Below are 22,038 nucleotides of genomic sequence, written 5' to 3' on the forward strand. Positions count from 1 at the left end.
TTATATTTTAGAAAAATCGAATTTGAAAACATCACTTGGGTTCTGCATTTTTAAAAGGCAATCCATAATCTGGAATTAAATTAGGTTTGAATAGTTGTTTTGATTAGATGCAAACATAAACATTTTGTGTAAATATTTATTTTAAGGGAAAATGTTCTTAAACAAAGATGCCTTTTTTTATTGACTTTTCGGGCTACAACATCTAACACTAATTGCCTTTTGTAATTTGATGATTTATATTCTATGTGACACATAATGATGTTTTTCTTATACCTGGAGAGGTATCCCTTTTTGTTTGTATTCTGGTAGAGGCTATATAGATGTGTTTAAACACATTGTACACCCTTCGGAAAACATTTAGGGCTTAAAATTAAAATGTATCCAACTTTCCTTCAAACGTTCTAAAACACTTAAACTTAATTGAATCAGCATGCAGTCAGGTCAGATGTGAGGATGCCTTGAGAAAATGCTTCCAACACACTTGTGATTAGCTGTCAATTTCAGAATGAACACTTCCTGATTCATCTTGCTAAAAATACATATTTTCACTCTTCCTAAACTAGGAGTGTAAAAACATTTGATATTTGTACGTGTTCTTAAGAACGCAGCCTTTTAAATTCCTCCAGCTTAAACATCCATACAGTAACAGGCGTGTTTTGTGTCAAGGCTTCCCAAGGGTCGGATTTAAGGGAATGATCCATTTCTCTCAACCTTATCAGCTGCATCCCACCCCCCTTATAACAATGCCACTGTGTGCAGCCCCCACGGCCTTGACGCCCACCCCCCTTCACCCACATGTGAGATGCTGTTGTGTTGTCTTGTTCCCCCACAGCTGGAGCATCTCCCTCTACACCCCCCCCACCCCTCTGCTTTTCCTCCATTCAACCCAAACAACGCCTCCGTTCTTTCAGCCACACTATGCAGATTGTTTTCAGAGGACAAGCAAGAAAGAGAAACAGAGAGAGGCTGCAGGGGACAATGAAACAGCTGGCTATGCTAAAGCAGTTCATTTCGGTATTCTATATTTCTTATCTCATATACATGTAGCTCTCACTGCATGTGTTGGTGTGCGGGTGTAGCACACTTCTACCAATCTTGCCTGTTGTGTCAATATAACCCTTTTTCTAACAAAGTCACATTAAGGGTCACACCTGCTGATTGTGACAAAAGCTACAATTATATTTTAGGATCAAGGTTAGGGTTAGATTTAGTTTAAAGTTTGGTATGTAAAGGTAGAGAGTCTCAGGGGAATTAATGTTGCCAAGTCAAGGAAGGTGCACATAAGTGGCAAACACAAGTTGTGTCCTGATATGAAAATGATGAACTCTGTGGAGGGTTATTAGCCTTCACTTCACTCTTTTCTTGTACAGTGTAGCTTCCATTCTTTATCTATATGTGGGCAATGATTTATTGATTTTCGGTTACATGGCGGTAGCAGAACAAGCTGAAAAGAAAAACACTTTCACATTTTCAACAAGTTTTTATACGCCTAATATCTTAGCAACATTTTTCAAATTCAGAAGACATGATGCAGCAGCAAAAGCAATACTTTAAATTCACCTGTCCAAATAAATAAATAAAATTTTTTGTTTTGGGCTCAAACTTCTGAAAACATGTTGTTTCTTTAGCTGCGAGGTGGGATCTATGTTCCCCAGCTCATTATCATTTTCAAACGTTTTATTTTCTCAGCAAAGTCTCTCCCCTGAATATCTAATGTTAAGCTTTGTTCCCTGTTTTGTTTGTCTATCTTGGTCAATATGTTGAGCACTTACAGAGTAACTTCTCCCATTATTTGACCAACTCTCAGGTTGTAGTTTGTCTTTCAGCCAGTAGGTAGAGATGTTCATCTTTTTGGATGGAAATGGACAATCTGAGGAAAGAAATCAAAATGAGGGTGCATGAACCAGGTAAGTAGGATGCATTGGTTGCTATAGACATGCTTTAACGCAAACATTACATAGTCAGTCGTTGACAGCAACTTTTAATAGAATGGGAATTGAATTACAATACTCCTGTTTTGCGGTGCTGAATAAATGAAAGAAAGTGAGCCGACTTTGTTAACTGTGTTTCTGCCCAGCTCTCTCCCTCAACCAGTGGAAGATCAGCCAGTATCCTTTTAATTTCAATAAACTAAGTAGCTCTGAAGGACAGGCGCCTCTCTGTCACTGCCTGACTGATAATAACACATCTATCTCTGTAACCAGCTGTCATATTTTACTTTTTCCAGGGATGGCTGAAGCAAATATATGTTATTTCCTGTTCACTTACAGATTTATGATTAGAACGAGTGAGTATGGTACATAGCCTATCACACGTTGCCTTTTTTCTAAGTGTTTTGATGTACTTGTAGAGTACAGTGAGTGTGTCTTTTGTGGTCAGGCTCGGGTCAGTGTTGTCCTGTTGATGCCATGGTTCATTGTCTGTCTGCTGATCTTGATTTCAATCCATAACATGGGATTTAACATCGGAAACTCCACACACATTGGATCTGTTTATACATTTCCCATGACACAACTAATCGCATTAATATACTTTAACCATCTCTGTCTAGTAAATGCCCATATCTATCAAATACTTGACCCCAGACCTTATGTTATAATATTTTTCTTTCTTTTACAACACAACAGTCTATAGGCGCATTCACACTGCGGTACTTTCCCCACAAAGGTTCATGCGAACTTAGTTCATGCGAACTCTTTAGTTCGCATGAACTACAGATCGCGTTCACACCGGAAAAAGTCCCTGGGGGTGGATTAGGCAAATGAAGCCGCTGACGTCACTTCTTCTTCTTCTGCTTTGGGTTTACTGGCAGGCCGCAAACCACTTCACGGCGTATACTGCCGCCCAAAGTCCCCGGAGTTGGGGACTGGCTTCAGTCGAAGCTGCTGGGAGTCCCAGCAGCTTCTACTAAAGCCTTCCGAGTAAATCGCCAGAACGCCGACACCTCCTCATCTCCACCGCTCCCATGTTTTATTTTGTGTTGCCATAAATTAGTCTCTCTGCGTTTCTGCGCTAGGCTAATGCTAATAATGCTAATGCGAGGATAATAAAATGGCGGATTCACAAAACTTTTTGGGAGTTTTACGGGGCGTGGTTTGCAATCCGCCCAGCCAATCAGAAATATAGCTCTTTTCTCACAAAAGAGCCGCTCCAAAGTCCCTTTCGAGGGGGTAAAAAGGTTCGCATGAACTCATTTTAGTACCGGCTCTTTTTGGTATGAACGCGATCATAAGTTCGCATGAACCTTTGTGGGAAAGCGGCATGCGTTGACGCTTCCCCATTCACTTTGAATGGGGTGACGTCACTTTTAGCCGAAATTCATCGTGGGAAGCGACGTGGAGCGTAGCTGGCGTGGCTGACTGCAAAAGTTGAGCAATGTTCAACTTTTGACGCCTCGGCGAGGCGTCAGCCAATCGAATCATATGCCAGTACAAGCTCTAGCCAATCAAACCCCTGCTTGTGTGTCAGGGGCGGGAGATCCATGTGATTGGTTGTTGGTCGAGTTTCAGACACGCCCGCCGGCAAGCGTCAGCGCACGCCGCTGTGTGGACGGGCCGTTATGGTCCTAACTGAGAGAAGGGACTTTGTTTTGGTTAACCTCAAAGTGACGTTGTTGCATACGTCACTGTAACGGAAGTGAGTCTCCACTACTTTTGTGCAGAGCTACATTATTGACAAAGCATTTTTACTGTATATCAGGTTGTGCAGTTTGTCATTGTGACGTTTTACACAGGAACACAAGGGCTAATCACTAAAGTAATGACACAAGCAAGTATTAAAGCCTTTATTGAATGCCGTTATGCACGTTGTTTAGATGCCTGGTAATGCTTGGTAAAACATAGGCCTAATTACAATGTGTGATTAGCAGAGCGATCTTTCCGTGGCTCAATCAATCAACCGTGGCTTCAATGCAATTGTGTTAACTTTGTTAAAATGGTAGCCATATTAAACAGCTATCATGTACTAAACCCTTACCTGTGCTGTCCTGAGTGCGCCATTAAAACATTCCCGGGGGATTCACCACCTGTTTATGGTTCCGGGAGGGCTACACCAAGTAGGAGTGAGTAGGGGTGGTGGTAAATACATGTCACATTTATGTTTGGTAGCTTTGTTTTGTTTTGCATGTATTCATTTGCAGGTTAATACATTTATGTTAAGTGTTTTTACTTTATGTTGAATTATCTTTGAAATGTGTTTCAGTATTTTATCTAAAACAGGTCTGACTATATCACCCCTGTTTTTGGTAGCACCTAAGGGTGGGGAATATAACATTACTGCTACTTTTTCTTTTGTAATAGTGCCTGTGTGTAGTAGTGCGGGCTTGGGAACAGGTCATGCTGCCGAGTGTGTGCTGCCATCAAAGTGTAAATAATATAAAATTGATGCCCACATTTTGGGACTGCATCTGCGTCTTTACATTGGGTCTTGAATGACTAACAAAGAACTGCTAACAGAGCACTTATATACTAATATAGGACTGGCTTAGCCAGTTGAGCAGCACTTGAAACGATTGGCTCTTTGAAACCTGATGTTCTTATATGATTCTGTTTTCCTCAAGGTTGTGTCTTCCTGGTCGAATGTACTTATTGTAAGTCGCTTTGGATAAAAGCGTCAGCTAAATGCAATGTAATGTAATGTAATGTAATGTCTTGACGCCTTCCAAGGTCAGTCTAACAATGACACAGTCAGGCATAATCACAAGCATTGTTTTACTCGTAGTCTTTGTCTTAAATGTAGTCTTAGCTTTTATATTTGTAGCCCGCCTGGCCAGGTTAGTTCCACTATCTTTAGTTTCCATCAGACATTTTATATTAAACTTCAACAGCCATGGTCATGGCTTTCTTAGATTATGTGACATCTGAGATCACAAACCGCCTTTCTTCGACAGTTGAATGTCAACATAAATGATAGACAGGTCGGTAAATTACAATATCTGGTGTCATACAACGTCACATGGAGAGACTGGCCTACATTTAAGTCTCCATTTATTTTTATTGAAAACATATGCCTTCGTAATTAGCATCTCATAGCCTACGTTTTGAAACACCTGACTGCACTAAGCTTTCCTTTTGTTCACGCTTTTGTCCCTGAATGAAATAAGCCCTGGTTCTCTTTAGGATTTGTTTGAATTATTGATATGGGTGGCATTCATTCAACTGAAACTGTATACTTTGTAATATTGCCTCATCATTAAAATGTTCCTCCAAAGTTAGCTTCACAGAAAATAATGGCTTGTTTAGAAAAGATGGATATTGTCTATTAAGGTGGCTGATTGTCGGAATACATTCATAAATCAATGCGGATGAATACCTGTGAAAAACGTTATTGATTTTGGACATATTTACATTGTTCGACATAATTGTTCATTTCAAATAATTGTTCTGTTCAAATGTACAGTAATAACAGATTGGTAAAGGTGCTTTTCTTGGTGTCTTTAGTTTAAGTGTCTAATGAAGTCACCTTCCTTTCATATGAGTGTAATATTAAATGTAGGCCTAATATCTGAGATCACAGCCTTCTGCACAACAACAAATAGGTTTTAGCCTGCTGTGTAAATGTGTGTTATACTGATTACTTTTATTGAACATACAGCATTTGACATACAAGTCTCATATTTGTTCATCTATTCTCCAGCAGAGGGCAGAATCGTTTTGATTAACACTTGAGGAGGGACTACACTGATTTAAGTACAAAATAAGTAACATTTTATTATGTCTTTCAACTTTAGGAGTACAGTATATTTAGTACATACACATACAAATAACCCTTGAGTGTTCTTATGATCTATAAAGTGCTTTTAGTTGTTCACAAATCTCTTAGAATACCTGACATTTACACAAGTAAGAAATACTCTAGGTTAAAAAAGTGTTTTTTAATTTATATTAATTATTTTAATTAGCTTAATTGCATGTGATGTCAGACCACCACTGATCCTCTGCTCTTTCCGGTGAACCTCTCCGATTTGTATTGTTTTAGTTATCGGCCATTTCCTAACCCACATTCTTTCCATTGTGATTTCTCAGCACGGACATCTAAAGTTAATATTCAAACCTAATGGCAAGGTCTCCAAAGTAACGAGTTTCAAAACAATTCCCATTTCAAACGGCCCGCACTTGAGTGAAGGCCGAGCACACGGAAAAACACTTGTGCATGTCACTGATTGTAGGTAAGGCCAGTGTGTGTGCAATTTGCAAGCATTTATATATTTTCACTGCTTTGTTCTAACACTATCACTCAGGGGATGGTCACATACTGTTAATTAATAAGAGGACAAATGCATTATCTTAATGGTTTTCTGTGCAGGGTCAGCTCGCTACAACTGGACAAAGCGTGGTCATTCTTACCAGTCAGTGACATTGAAACCTGGGCAGTGTTCCACTCTGTTGCTCCTCTTTCATTCACTCTGTTGAGTCCAACTTAGACCAGCCACTGCTTTCAGCACAAAGTAAAAACCTGTTTATATCAAACTATCCCACAACTTAAAAGATTCAAATATACCGTCTGTAGGCCTTTTTATTGCATATTTAAAACATTTTTGAAAGATTTGCATTGCTATATAAATGTTGGTATGTCACATAGGGCACCTCATGCAAAGGTCTTCTTGGGTCAAGCTTCAGGGGTCTCAAACTCAAGGCCCGGGGGCCAAATCCGGCCAACAACTTCATTTTATGTGGCCCCGCAAGAGCTTGCAAAGAATATAATACGTTTATTATACGGTTACATGTCACTTTACAGAAGCAGGTTGCCCATAAACTACATGTCCCACAATGCATCTCGTTTTGTGACATGCGCACTGAAGAGACTTGCAATTATTTGCCCTGGACTTCTGCTTTCAGACGTAGTTAATTACTAAGTTATTATCCTATCCGATAATAATCCAATTCAGAGTCAACAATGTAATATAATACATTATTTTATATATATATTTATATAGTTACAACCGGCCCTTTGAGTGCAACCTTTATGCGAATGTGCCCCGCGATGAAATTTAGTTTGACACCCCTGCAGCAAACGGCCCCAAGATAAATCAGACATTCACAAATGAATTAAAAAAAGTAATTTCTGTTTATTGGAATTATGTAGTGTTTTCCTATTTTTTTTCTTGTAAAATACAAAACGAAATTAGTGGCAATCTTTAGGTGAAGTTGCTAAAATGAAGCACATGAAGCTGCTCAGTGTGTGTTTTGCTTTGTTATATAATGTGGGCTTATAACACATGTGAGTGTGTTGCATCAACAGCATGCATCCAAACCAAAGCATTCAGATTTAAGACAGTGTAAAAGGAGAGAGAAAGCCCCCCCCCCCCCCCCCCCCAGTGAAGTGTCTGTGGAGCTCCGCCCCCTCAGGGTAGAGTTACCTGCAGTCACCTGTCACTCCTCAGCAACTGTGTCACTGCGAACCGGCAACAAACACCTGCGCTGTGACTGTGACTCACAAACACAGGACGACTACTTTACAGTCGAGGAATTCATCGGTTTTAATTCAAAATAAGCGGCTACAAATATCTACAGTTTCCTGCGGAGTTTCCTGTCCTGTCGGCATGTGATGGCAGGCTGAAGCTTCCGGCGCTGTCTCAACCACTGCTGTCATCCTGAGCATCCCGTCCCGAAAACACCACTGTGAGTTTATACGAGGTGTCAAATGTATACTGTCTCTTTCTTTTTGTCTGTTTACCTTAGTTATTTTCTTTATTGTTATGCGCATACATTTGATTCCCACTTGACAAATCTGAACACAAGTTCCACTCACTGACAGAAGTTTCATCATCCAGGAGCTGGAGTTGCCTAATCGCTGTTAACGTTTTAAAATTATGTTTTTGAGAGATTTAATGACTTCATTGTGGTTTAAAATCGGTTGCATTGTTTTTTTTAGATGATTTTTTATGAAATATATTTTGTGTTATGAAATCTCTTAATATATATTAAATATCAGCACTAAAACGATATGTTTTGTGATCAAGCTGCAGCCTTGTAAATTGTAATTTCGTAACACTTGCTTCTGCTTGTTGCAGGAGAGCAGAAAACAACATGATGCTGTACTATACATTTAATTCTGATGTCACCCTCAGCCTTAATGACATAATTGTATCCTGTAATGAGAGGACTGGGCTTTCATTTGGGTTCTCTACGTTTAGGAATAACCTCAAGACTACACAATTACCACTAACATTAGAAACAGTCATCAATGTGATTATTTCACAGTCTTGTCAGTAGTGTTTTGTCCTGACACTGATTGTTGTTCTCGAAGTGTTGAGAGATGTATATGGATGTTATGTGAAGTAAAGGGATCTGATGCATGTGACGTGATTTCAAACTGTGCTGGTTCTCTGTGCCCAGATAAGGAGACCTTTATACCCGGCCGGAATGTATCTGTAAAATCATCAACAGATCTCGAAACAGTGTACTTTGATTCAGCCGGCTGCATGGCGTGAAATAAAATACAAGCCGATAACCATTTACAAAATGCTTATTCAAGACCATAAAGCAAAGTTCTGATTATTCATATCAGAGCGATATCATGTTATTGAGACACATTACATTTAAGCTATCAGAGTCAGTATTGTTTTTGTAGTATAACAATGCCAGAAATGTGTGTCAGCTTCATGTGACCTCATATTCTCCTGACCCAATAGTCTGTGTTTTGTGCAATGTCATTGTGAAGTGAACATTTGGATAACATTTAATTGAAACTTGCCTGATTGCATTTCAGCAGTGATTCTTGTTAGTCTTTATTAATGTTCTCTAAAGTCCTCAGTTTAAGCTTTAGGTCTGTAAATGTATTTATATTTGTTGTCAGAGCACTTTTTGTTGGGAGGCTAAATGTTTAGTGCTCCTTTGCTCTTACAGAGTTATTATGTAGTAGCATTCACGTGTTTTAGACTTTCTGCTCAGAGTCTTTGACATGTTTACACTTGAAGCCAGATTGTTGTCATCCAAAACAGCGATCATGAGATCCTGTGAGCACAAACTCTGACTTCACAATCCTATATCCAGTAAAAAAAATGTTGTCATGTATTGGTCAGGGTTGCTAAACTTGAAGGTTGAAGGTTGTAGTACATAACCAGAGATGATCTGATATGTCACATTGATTTATGATATTGTTATTGATGTATGTGTAAAGACTGATATTTTGCACTTGTTTTTGAGGATGAGTAGATGATGTGTAATAATAATCCAAAATGATACTCAACATTTGAAAAAAGATGGGGCTGAACCAGGATTCAGAAGTAATCACTTTTACTTCCCTCACTCTCAAATGATTTGTTGTCACAGGAGGCAGCCTACATATGACTTACCTTACTTGTCTCACCTCATTCCATTCAAATATGGAGAGCAAATTAAATAACCAGGAATGTATGAGTCTACGTCTAAAATAAGCCTTTGCACACTCTGCTTCAATTGAATGTAATTGTAGTTCTTCCACCAAGTGATTACATCTGAATAAAAGGTTGACAGTATTGAACAATAAGCCCCTGAAGCTGATTGGAGAAGAGGTGTGTGCAGAGCCTCTCGCCATGAGGGTGACAACACATGACACCCAGCCTGTCCTGCTCCGGCTTTACCTCCCTCCTGAAACCTAGCTGCGGGCCAGAGCTGGGAACAATAGCACGGAGGGATGATGGCTAGAGAAATAAGGACAGAAAGAGCAGGCATACTAAAGTAAATGGTAAAAGGATTCGTTTTATTTGCCTGATTGCATATATCAGTGAGCTACATGAAATCAGAATCATACTTTGTTTGCATTTACTTTGGTTACTATCTGAGAAAGCTGTTGTTGTGATTTAGCCTCTCTTTGCTGCAGGAGTTATGAGCGGGTTATCTGTAAAGGGCGATTATGTTTATGATCTGCTGCGTAGATAAGCTTGAGTCACCGCACCTCACCTGTAACCTACATCTTTAATGCACCATTTTAATCTCATTTACTTAACTGCTGCTTGTTATGCAAAAACACTTTTATACTTCAGAGGAAATGGCTGTCTCATAACGCTGCATGTGCACGTAGTAAGACTCTGGTTGGAAGACTACTGCGGGAGGCATGCTCAGTGTCATAAGGTCACTATCCTGCAGGTTGTTTTTGCAGGACACTTAAAAGGTGACATAGGATCCAAACTCCAATTAATAATACAAACCGAACAGGTTGCCTAAAGGGATACATGGTCCTTTGGAGTCTAAAACTCACCCAAGGTAGAAGGTGATTATTATCACCAGTGTAAGCGCAATTCACTTTAACGTATGACCACTTATTATTGGTTGTATAATATAAATAATCGTTTAGAAACCAATCAGTGCCCAACCTGTTGTGTAACTGCCCCTTAGAGTCCATGGGTGTTTAGCCACGTTGTGCTGCGGACCTAATAATATTACATAATCTTGTCACAACATGCCTTGACAGACAAGTCAGAGCCTCCAGGCCCAGACGGAAGGTGTGGGAGGGTTCAGCTCTCTCATTTCCTGCTCCCATTTGCAGATTTATATGTAGCACTTGATGTTAATGATCAAATACTGAGCATTGCTGACTCTAAAACCGACCAAATGAATTAATAGCAGCTATGCAGATATAGTCATCAACTTAAAGTGGATCTTATTACACAGCACATATCAGCCTGCTGTCTGCCTTTGTCCCAGAGAATTCCCCCGACTACCAGTCCAGGCCCAACACCTGGCTCCACACAGTGGAAGAACAAGCTGTTTAGTAGACTACGCCTCAATTTTTCCTACCTTCTACAACCTTGATGTGGTCCATTTGGCTTTATAAGCTAATCAACAAACTGAAATGAGAGAGAGAGAGACAAAGGGAATAATAGCTGATTCAACAGGCTTTTAAAGGTCTTAAAGGATAAATAATAAATGTTTGTTTGGGTGTGTGGAAACCAGCCACCTCCCTCTCTCAGTCACTCATTTACACCCACTCTCTTCCTTTATCTGATTTTAATATTCTCTGTTTCTGTCCTCAGGTGGATGTCTTAAACCATGAGTGCCCAGGGACCTCCGTCGAGGCAGGCCAAGTGAGTGTCGCACACCTTTCTGCTTCCCCACACATGTTTACCTTTCTGTGTTACTGTCACACATGTGAGGAAGAATCACTAACCTAGTATGTAGAAGGTGGTGTGGGTCAGGGACCTCAGGAACAGAGCGGCTCTGTTGAGAATTGTTTGCTTTGCCTGGGCTCATGGCTCTCCCTCCATGCCCCGCACACATCCTCTCTCCCTCCTTCCTCTCTCCCTTTTCCACTCTCCCTCTCTTTTCCCGGCTGGGCCATATGCTCAGAATCTCAGGCTAATCTCACCCAGTGCTGGACAGTCTGCTCTCTCCATATATCACTCCTATTTTGTGGGCAAAGGTTCATGAAAGTAAGAGTGTGGGAGTTTCAGAGGGTTTGATGAAGAGCATGAAGCGTAACCCCGTCTCCTCTTCTTGTCATTTCAGTGGAGTGGCCAGATCGGACAGCAAGATCAGCGCCAAGGCCCTCTATGGTGAGTGACTGCATGGAGCTGGGAAGTTACTTTCTTTGTCAGAGGGAGTATTTTATGTTGGCTTGTTTTCAAGACTTTGCCTTTACATGCCCTTCACCTGCAGTAACACCTGCCCTTCTTTTTGTGGCATGAGTCAACACAGACTGTTTACGGTTCACAGCTCATGATTAAGGAGCTTGTAACTCTTAATTGTCAAGAAATAGTTTTAGGAACACTTGCTCTATGTTGAATGGTACTCAATGTGTTGTTCACCACCCATTATTCTTACTTTACTTAGGAAAAACAATATTCTACAATTGTGTTATTGTCAAAAAAAATCCTATGAAATGATATGATATATGATAGCAATTATTTTCATCTACTAATGAAAGCCAGAGACAGAACTACATTTCTGTCTAAAAACTAAAAAAGCTTAGTAGGCGTAGTAGTAATTTACTGTTTATTTTTGACTCAATCCCATCGTCCTGGGACGTTAATATTCTCTTAGACACCAATTGTGTATTGATCCCCATTTGAAAATAGTCTCCAACAAATATACTATTCACTCCTGTTTGAGTTTGCACATTTTTTAAATTAAGCTAAAGTACATTTAAGACTCACTTAAAATCGCCCATCTTTGTCAAATATAAAGCCAGCTCTGGTAACATATTTCCAAACTGTGAACAGTCAATCTGTGTGGATCAGCACTTATTGATTTGATCCACATAATTTGTATGCGGATAACTTGTCAGGATATCCTGCACGGTCTCCCTGCAGCTTGTTGCTGCATCCCCCGGGCTCGCAGGACTATCACAGTCCCCTCCCCAGAACACACACACTGATAAGAGGGGGCCAAGGTCCCACTGAGGGGCCCCGTCCTGCTGACAGCTCTGTCAGACACTGAGTAACATGGGAGGGGGGGGCTGAAACCTCCAGAGGTTTGTGCTTAACCTCCAGAGCATGCTTGGATTTGTAGCTGCAGGCTTTTGGTTGTGTGTTTGCAGTCACATTAGCAGATATATTATCATGCTGTCTGGCTCTCAGTATTCGTAGTTATTTTGAATCAAAAAAATATATGTTTGTGTTATTATAGGGCTCCATTTATATCGTCTGTATATATGATATAAATGTGATATAAATGTGATATGTGATGTAATTCAGAAATACTGTTATGACTTGACTATGACTGGCATAACATTACATTTTATTGTAGCATGTTGCATACTTTGGTAGGGTGTGTGTGTGTGTGTATTTTAGACTAAAATGTACTATGTTGCATTAAGAGGGAGTGCAGGGTGTGCCTGTTTGTAATGTGTGGTTGGAACAGGGTGGGGATGCCCATGATTTGCAGGTGAATAAAAGACGCATTGAAAGTGGACAGGAAGAGGCGGACTCCCTTCTGGTCCTCCCTGTGCTGCCTCAGACATTAGCTCACTGGCTCCGGCCAGCACCTCCTTCCACTCTGCCCACAGAGAGGAACATTGTACAGCATATGATAGGTCCAGATAGAAACCTAAAGTATGAAGGGACAATCTGCTCCCGTGCATGGCTGCACTGTTCCAAATATATATTGGCTTCAAATGACGCATTATGGTATTGTAGGGATGCAACATGTTCCCAAAGCATCTGACTGTGCACCTTGTTGTGTATACAATATTTTTGTCCTGCAACTCATCCAAATAGCAACAGGACACACCCACTCAAATAACCTGCTGTTCAGTATGTGTGACCAGGCTCTGCTGTTTGTCATTGGCTGGTCTAATCTGTTGTGGCAGATGGTCCCCACTACCTTCTCAATGCAGGGTGGTAGCAGCAGGCCTGTCCCAAACCAGAGAGGAAGGAGTGGGGACATTAGTGGGCACCATAACAGTAGGAGATATTTGGATAGATAAAGGTCTGCTGCTGAATAAACAGGTAGAAGAACAACAGCTAAAGTCCCTGCCCAATCTCCCTTATGCAAAGCTCCTCATCCTTCACACCGTGCAGTGCAGCACACAACTTATGCAAATGATGCACAGGTCCTCCCACCTGATGTGTTATCAGCAGGTTCAGGGCAGAGATGTGCCACATCAGATTCATCATCCTTGGACTTCAGACCCGCCATCAGCTTTATTAAGTTTCTCGATTTGTTGTTGAGGAACAGGTCTCTGTCAGGTAAAATGTGTTTTGGCTAAATTACTGAAATATTAGGTGGAAAATCTCACCTTGACCTCATCCTACCTTTTGAAGTCTGTGTATTTTTGTCCGTGTATGGATCGAATACCTAATGTAATTTCTATTGCTATTAAAGCAGAGTTATCAGTGTTTTCTTTAAAGAAAAATACTGGTACGTGCAGCAGATCTTACTTTCCTTGTTTAGATTTGCTTTTCATATATTTGAGAGGACCTCTCTGTTGGCTGTGATGTGTGATGTGTGTTGAGGTCGTGTGTACACAGCAGCACACTCCTTATTGTTTGAGTTGTCGGGGTGGCTTATTCAGCCTTTTGATGTTGCGATACAAGATTTTATTCTTTTTTATTAAATAATCAACATTTGCAAACACAGTTTCGTGACATTGTTTTGGGTCTAGTCATTATACCAGATTTCAGTTTGTTTAAAGGGCAGTAAAAGCTGAGGTCATATGGATAGATTGATCTCGGCCATGTATTGGTTTGATAGTCCGCCAAGCAGCCATGTTTATCTCTGGTCAATGACTCTGGAGAGCTCTGAGGATCTGACCATCTGCAGCTAAGTGGCTTTTCTTGCAAGCTGTTGCAGAGCTGTGAATTGATTGGCATAAATGACAGGCCATCAATAAGTCATGGGGTGAGCTCGACTTTCAGTACGACACATGACGCTTGTGTTTCACCTGTGGAAAGCCAAGCAGGAAGAAATCAGCCGAGAGGAAATAGCAGGAATTTACTAGCGTAATTTAGACACCGCATGCACGAAAAGATGCTGAGAACATGAAAGAGTCCGAGCCCCATCCAGGATGTTAAAACCTCGCTGAATCATCAACAAATGGAAAATATTAACAAATGGTTAACACGTATTTTTTCAATTGTCAAACAAACAGCAGAGCTTTTGTTTCACCATAAAGCACATCAAGTGAAATGAGGCTGAACAACTGTTTGGAGAAAAAAACCTGTGTGGCATCAGCTTGTTGACTTTATTGGGTTGGGGACAGAAAGAGATCTGATATGAGATCTGACGGATAGGAACATGCTCTCATTAAGCAGTAATTGTTACCTGCGGACTATTCATCTGGTAAATAGGTCAATGGGCACATTGGCACACTCATTAGCGTTGGCCTGTTGAAAGAAAATGGTCTCAGCCAACGGTACATGCAGTGCAGTGAACACTGGCATCTTTAAGGTGACATTATTTAAACTCTTAATGGGTTTAAAATCTCAATCTCTAAAGCCGCTATAATTGATTTCTTTATTATTCTTTCTTTAAAATGTGGCAATGTACACCAACCAGCAAACAGAAGAATAGTTAGCAACTCACTTGTGAACATTGTGAAGCATTTAGCTGCTTTAAAGAGACATATCTCACTGGAGTTGGTAAAGAGCTATAACAGAGTAAATGTTGGTCCAACATTCATCAGGTGGACAGAAACGCGACTGAAAATGAATGATAATGTTGCTCCGTAACTGCTGGATGTGTAAATAAGCAATTGTTTGCCTACTACTCCACCATATAAACTAACTTTATAGGTGATTGTATCAATATTGTGTTACTGCTGGATTTATAAATGGACCAGATGTGCTTTTTTTGTTTTGTCACCATAACAAATATTTTATGTATTAAAACATGTCTTAAGTGCATCTTTATTTGGCGGAGTGCGGTGGCATCATTGTCATCTCTATTAAAAACTATAGGTTACTTACGTAACCCCAGTCCTCAGAGTAACATGAAGTGAGATGTCTCACTATGGGATGCGCCTCAACGCGGAGCAAACAGAAGCATCAATCTCATTACGGCTGTGAAGCTGACAATTGAGCGGCCCGACCAAGCAAGGAGGCAGAGGCAGAACGTCCAAAAATATAACCCGGCGTGGGCATTTATTAAAAACATGGGCACAAAGTTCACCGCCTCAATCTGCGGTTCTCCTTTCACCTATCCTGTAGCCACAAGGATCTCACACACACACCCAGCCCTCTCAACAGACAGGGCAACTGAGCCTAAATACACACCTACACTAATCAAACCAACAAGACACAGGTGAGGGGGGAGGAGACAACACAGGACACCAGGTGCACACAATCATCAGCCACAGACAACCTATACTGTGCAATCACGCCAACAAAGTGCCATATCAACCGGCCTGAAGCCGTCAGTCCATAGTGACGAAGCCACCTTCACCACATTTCCTTCGACGTAGCTTGCGCTACGTCGCAACGTCATTCAAAATAAGCACCTCTTCTCGCTTCGCCTTAGCAAGAAGGGCCGTCTGGTGAGACATCTCACTACATGTTACTCTGAGGACTGGGGTTACATAAATAACCTATAGTTCTCATTCATAACACTCCGTTCGATGTCTCACTATGGGACATTGAAACTCCCGTATTGCTAGACATGCTTATCTCGAAAATCACCAAAACAACCAGAACTTAACAAGTAGAACTCTGTCTCAACACGGGGCCCAGCACTGCGCGGGCCACACTTGGAGCAGAGACATCTAGCCTGTAAAAGCGGACAAAAGTGAGCGGTGAGGACCAGCTCGCTGCTGCACAAATGTCTTGGATGGAAACACCCTTGAATAAAGCCCAGGATGTAGCCAGTCCACGAGTAGAATGAGCACGCAGGCCCGTTGGTGCCTGCAAACCCTGACTCGTATAAGCCAGAGCAATCGCTTCCACAATCCAGTGGGAGAGCCGTTGCCTGGTAACGGGCTTGCCCTTATGAGGGTTAGCCCAGGATACAAAGAGTTGGTCATTGCATCGAAACTCTTTTGACCTGTCCATATAGGTGCGTAAAGCACGGACTGGGCACAGCAAATTCGGCCGCTGTTCCTCAGAGGAACACAGTGGCGGAGGAAATGCCTCAATGTCAATGGGGGTACATGAGCCAACACTCTCGTTTGCCCCGGGGCAAACTGAGTGCATGAAGGATGTACAAAGAGCGCATGAATGTCACTGACTCGCTTGGCAGATGCCAGAACCAGTAACAACACTGTCTTCAGTGACAGGTGTTTCATGTCAGCTTCTTCCAGGGGTTCAAATGGAGGTCGAGTGAGCCCATCTAAAACCACTGCCAAGTCCCATAAGGGCACCAGTGACCTGGAAACAGGGATTAGCCTGTGAGCCCCTTTCATAAAACGGCAGACCAAGGGATGTTGGCTAGCCGTCTTTCCCTCAAAGCCCACATGGCATGCAGCAATAGCAGCCAGGTACACTTTGATCGTAGAGAAAGCTCTGTGTTTATCAATCAGGTCCTGTAGAAATGATAGAATCACCCCGACAGGACATTGAAAAGAGATGTGTCCTTTTTGAAGGCACCACTCCTCAAACACCCTCCACTTACAGACCTGGTGGAGGAAGCTCTTGTACTCTGAATAGTGTTTATCACCTTCTGAGGGAGTCCCACTGTATTCAGGTTAAACCACTCACGGGCCAGGCCCATAGTGCCAAGCGCTTTGGGTGTGGGTGAAAGATCGTCCCCCCCGCCTGAGACAGTATGTCCCTGCGTAGCGGGAGCTGCCACGGCTGCCCGCACAGCAGCTGATATATCTCCGCCAGCCAGTACATTGTAGGCCAGTGTGGAGCTATTAGGATCAGTGCGTGGCGTTGTTCTCTCACTCTGGCCAGAGTTGGGGGTATCAGAGCCAGGGGTGGGAACGCGTACAGAAGGACCGGAGGCCAAGCGTGCGCAAGCGTGTCCACGCCTAACGGTGCGTTTAAATCGTGCATCGAAAAGAACAGCTGACATTGAGCGTTTTCGTTTGATGCGAACAGATCTACCGCGTCCCGGCCGTAACGCACCCACAGCTGACTCACAATTATTGGATGTAGAGTCCAGTCTGCATATAGTGGTGCACCTCTGGACAGCAGATCTGCCCCAAGGTTCATCACTCCTGGTACGTGTGTCGCTCTCAGAGAGAGGAGACGTCCGCCGCTCCATAAGATCAGTTTGCGTGCCAGCATGTGTAACTGGAGAGAACGCAAACCCCCTTGGCGGTTTATATACAATATTGTGGTCGTGTTGTCTGTCCTCACGAGGACATGATGTCCTCTGAGAAAAGGCAGAAAGCGTTTCAGGGTGAGGAACACCGCTAAAAGCTCCAGATAATTTATGTGTGACCGTTGGAGGTCTCTGCTCCAGAGACCCCTCACAGGTCGACCTTCGCATATACCCCCCCAGCCCGTCAGACATGCGTCCGTGGTGACCACCTTCCGCGATAGGACAGCACCCATAGGCACGCCCCCTACTAGAAAAGTCGGGTGCAGCCAGTGGCGCAGTGCCATTACGCATTTCATAGTGACCATCACTCTCCGCGCGCCATGACGCACGGGGTCCAGTCTGAGGGAAGCTACCCAGTGCTGAAATTCCCTCATGTGTAAGCGTCCCAGTCGTACCACCAGGATGGCTGACGCTATGAGCCCCAGTAACCGCAGACATGATCTGAAGAGAACATATTTGCGTGGCTGGAAATGAGCGAGGCAAGCCCTGAAGGCTTTCACTCTCTCTGCTGACAGGCGGGCTGTAAAGGGCACCGAATTCAGGCGTAGGCCCAGGAAGAGTACAGTCTGGGCTGGGGACAACATGCTCTTTTCTGTGTTTATTACGGAACCCAGGTCGAGCAGGTGTTTTATGAGGACATTCGTCTGCGTAATAGCCTCTTGCTCCGACTGTGCGAGAAGGAGCCAATCGTCCAGATAAGTTGCCAGGTGAATACCCTGTAGTCTTAACGGGGCTATCGCGGCATCCGTATACCGTACAAACACTTGTGGGCTGAGAGACAGACCGAAGGGAAGTACTCTGTACTCGTAACAGACACCCTGAAAGGCAAACCTCAGATATATACTGGGATGTGGAAATACGCCTCTTTCAGGTCGACTGATGTGAACCAATCGTTTTGGCGCACGAGACGCAACAGAGATGTGTGAGTGAGCATTCTGAATTTGTATCTTTTGAGATATTTGAGCCCTCAAATCTAGTATAGGCCGAATCCCGTTCCCTCCCCGTTTGGGAACGAGGAAATACTTGGAATAAAAGTCGCTCTGACTCTGTTCGGAGGGTATTATAGATATAGCCTTCTTGTCTAGTAGCGAGAGGATCTCTTGCTCTAGATTCTAGAATATGGGTCGACTATCCCCGGGCCTGTGAATGCAGAATGCCCGAAAAGTGAGGGGGGGTGACAGCGAATTGGAGTCTGTAACCCTGTGTTATTGTCTTGAAAACGCAAGCGAGTGGAGATGTTACATCTCTGTCGTCTGCCCTCTGTGTCTTTATTTGTTGTGTTATGGGGCCCTCTCGTGTCTGAACACGTTGGTACCCCAGGTTGACAACTCCGGTCAACACTGCGCATGCGCGTGTCGGTGATGCCTTCACAGCCCCGTCCATCGTCCGCCTTCTGAGAGAGGTAGCAGCCACTCTTAGAATGGGGGTAGACGTCAGACTGTTTATTGTTTTTATTGTCTTTCTTTTCATTTGTATTGACTGCGCCCTTGGCTTTAAGCCTGGAAACGACAGTGGAAAATGATTTATTAAAAGACAATAGTGATGACATGTGTTTGTGTGACTTAAACGAGCAGCGGAGCTTGCTGTCGTTGATGTTAAGTCCATTTCCCTCATGGCGCGAACTTGAGGATGACGTTCTGACATCACTCGAGGCGGCGGGAAGATGGGGGCATGGTTGCACCCCGGAAACACATGAGCATCTAACACTGGAACGTGTTCTGGAGCTGGAGAACAGGGAACTTCCAGCTCCTTTATCGAGGAGAGGAGAGGAGGCTGTCAGGCCGCCCTCTTCTTCTTCCTTGTCTGGTGGCTGAAAGTCTGGGCCGGCTGTGCCTTAGTGGGTGCTGCCGGAACCGGAGACTTTCTTGGCCAGCTCGCCCTCGCCTCGTGTCTGGGCTGGAGACCCGGGGCGGGCTGTAGCCTCTGCTGTTTCGGGATCTTGAAACGGGCAGGACATGAGGCAGCCTGAGCGAAGGAGTGCCGCGGGGCCGTTGAAGGCGGCGGCTGGACCCTTCGGGGAAGACAAAGCTGGAGAGCCTCATCCTCTTTTTGGACTCACACCGCTGCTGCATCGAAGCTAGAGCGGAGCCCTAATATGCCCTCGGGAACAATAGTCCAAGACGTCCTCTTTTTCCCGGTCTGGAAGGTTCGTCAGGGTAAGCCACCTGGCTCTCTCCTGTACCACCATTATCCCCAGTGCTTTGCCCGTGGCTTGGACTGCACAGCGCTGCACACAGAGACAAATGTCCGTGATCGCTGCGATTTCGTCCCACACGGCAGGCTCAGGTTTGACCGTCATGTCCTCGCAGAGCTCCGCGGTCAGCAGCGAGGAGACGTTGAGAGCCCTGGCGGACAAAGCTGCGGCTTTATAGGCTCGTTCGGTCATTGCTGACTGGAAGCGGTCTGCCTTTGCCGGTAGCATGGGGTTCCTGCTTGGTGCCGAAGCCAGCGGTTGGAGGTGGGTTGCCACCAGCGGCTCCATGGGCGGCATGCGGAGCAGGCCGAGCTTCTCCATGCCGAGCTTCTCCATGCCGTCACAGTCTAAAGAGGAGGCACCCTGGATTGGGGCCTTGTTGCTGAAAGGGCGGTCTCTCGATGAGACCGACACCTTGTCCAGCATCTCTGGAAAGACTGGGAGAAGCTGCTTCCTCATCCTCGCTGCTTGGGGAAAGTTCTTCCCCTCATAGCGAGATCTGGAGGTCTCCTTGGCCACTTCAGGTCAGGGGATGTCCAGCCTGGACGCAGCGTATTGGCACACGGCCTGCAAGTCCATACTGAGGCAGGGCGAAGCTGGTGTGCTTTCGCCCGGGGGAGCGGACATCGCCTCCGGCTTGGCAGCCTGGGCAGATGAAACGAAGATGTCATCTTCGTGCTCATCCGAGTCGGATAAGAAGAACTCAGAGGCATCCTCTTCATCCTCCTCCATATAATCCAGCTGTAGAACATCCTCTGCGGTTGGAACCACGGTGAGGTCCAGCTGGGAACCCCAGCCTGACACGGCGCAGGGCTCCGATTCCGCGGCTACCGCCGTTGTTGAGCCCCAGCCTGACACAGCGCGGGGCTCAATCTCCGCAGCGGTCGCCACCATGTCAACGGACATGAAGGGGTCCTGTCCCGACAGGCTAGCTTGGCGCGCTAGCCGTCGGCAGAGGCTCTTGATGGTGAAGCGGGCACAATGCCCGCACGAACCGGGGGTATCGATAGCTTCCTGGGCGTGTTCCAGCCCAAGGCAGGACGAGCAGACCTGGTGTGAGTCCGTGCTCGAGATCTTAAACCCGCAGCCTCCGAGCCGAGCCTCCGACTCCTCTGGTGTGAGGGAGAGAAGGGTCCATCCTCGTTTGCCGGGGTGCCGGCGCGGAGGGACAAGCTAGTAACAGGTATGATACCGAGAAAAGAAATCCAACCTTATCGTTATTCCGAAAGGAAAAACGAGGGGGTAGATTTTTTCCCCCAAAAATATTAACTGGTGTGTTAATATCTTTCTTATCTCCGTCTCCTCTGGTGTGAGGGAGAGAAGAGTCCGTCCTCGCTCGCCGTGGTGTCGGCGCGGAGGGATAAACTAGCAACAGGTATGTTACTGTTTGAAGAAAAAATCAAACCTTACCGTTATTCCGAAAGAAAAAACGGCGGGGCGGATTACAATATTAACTGGTGTGTTAATATTTGTTCAATTCTTCTGCAAAGCAAAAAAGTAACCGGCAAGCGCCCGTCGACCGAATGTTAGCTTGGGTTCAGTCTGTGGACCGTTAAGCTAGCCCGGCTACTGATATTCGAGATGTGCTCTGAAGCAAGAAGAGGTGTTTGAATGACGCTGCGACGTAGGCTAGCGCAAGCTACTTAAAGGGTGGGTGGATTCCCTGACGTAGACGTCAAGATCACCAGCCAATCAGGATTGGGGTAATGAGATTGATGCTTCTGTTTGCATACGCGTTGAGGCGCATCCCATAGTGAGACATCGAACGGAGTATTATGAATGAGAACACTGGTAGCACTGACTAACAATAATTTATTACATGCACCATGCTGATTACTATGTAGTGCTGCGTACCGGTACGCCGAACCGGTACTGGACTTGTAAAACGTTTCGGTTCAAGTCCGGTTAAAACCGGAACGTCGGGAACCGGTACTTGGACTCGCAAAAAGACTAGCACTTACGTATATTCTGGTGTCTGTTGTTATTTAAACATTCCCTGATAAACGTTATTCAGTGTCAATAAATGAGTGCTAATCCCAGTGTGCTCAGTGTACAACATCACATGTCATTTCACCTTCGATTCACAGTTTGAAAACGTAGCATTTCGCCACATGCTAATGCTAACCGGAAGTGAAGAATTTTCAGAATAAAAGTATTAAGTTAATAGTGTGAACTTTCGGTGTTTTCAGAATAAAACTGATTTAAATTAAATAGTGTATTTAATTC

The 22,038-nt window shown here is 44.0% G+C and overlaps 1 protein-coding gene across 6 annotated transcripts in view; it reads left to right on the forward strand.

Annotated features, from left to right (window-relative positions):
• The first annotated feature begins 7,360 nt into the window (after nt 1-7,360).
• eps8l2 (EPS8 signaling adaptor L2) overlaps nt 7,361-22,038 on the forward strand; it is a 28,859-nt gene continuing 14,181 nt past the window's right edge. Inside the window, exons 1-3 of one of the 6 annotated variants that reach the window (XM_034084951.2) lie at nt 7,361-7,619; nt 10,955-11,005; nt 11,427-11,473. In XM_034084951.2, coding sequence (XP_033940842.1) covers nt 10,971-11,005; nt 11,427-11,473 — 82 coding nt within the window. In that variant the 5' untranslated portion in view covers nt 7,361-7,619; nt 10,955-10,970. Of the gene's footprint in view, nt 7,620-9,497; nt 9,667-10,954; nt 11,006-11,242; nt 11,474-13,521; nt 13,607-21,168; nt 21,188-22,038 lie in introns of those variants that run through there. The other 5 variants (XM_034084952.2, XM_034084953.2, XM_034084950.2 and 2 more) reach the window with 5 other exon arrangements.

The sequence above is a fragment of the Pseudochaenichthys georgianus genome, chromosome 6 (genome assembly GCF_902827115.2).
Source record: "Pseudochaenichthys georgianus chromosome 6, fPseGeo1.2, whole genome shotgun sequence".
NCBI classification, from domain to species: domain Eukaryota; kingdom Metazoa; phylum Chordata; class Actinopteri; order Perciformes; family Channichthyidae; genus Pseudochaenichthys; species Pseudochaenichthys georgianus.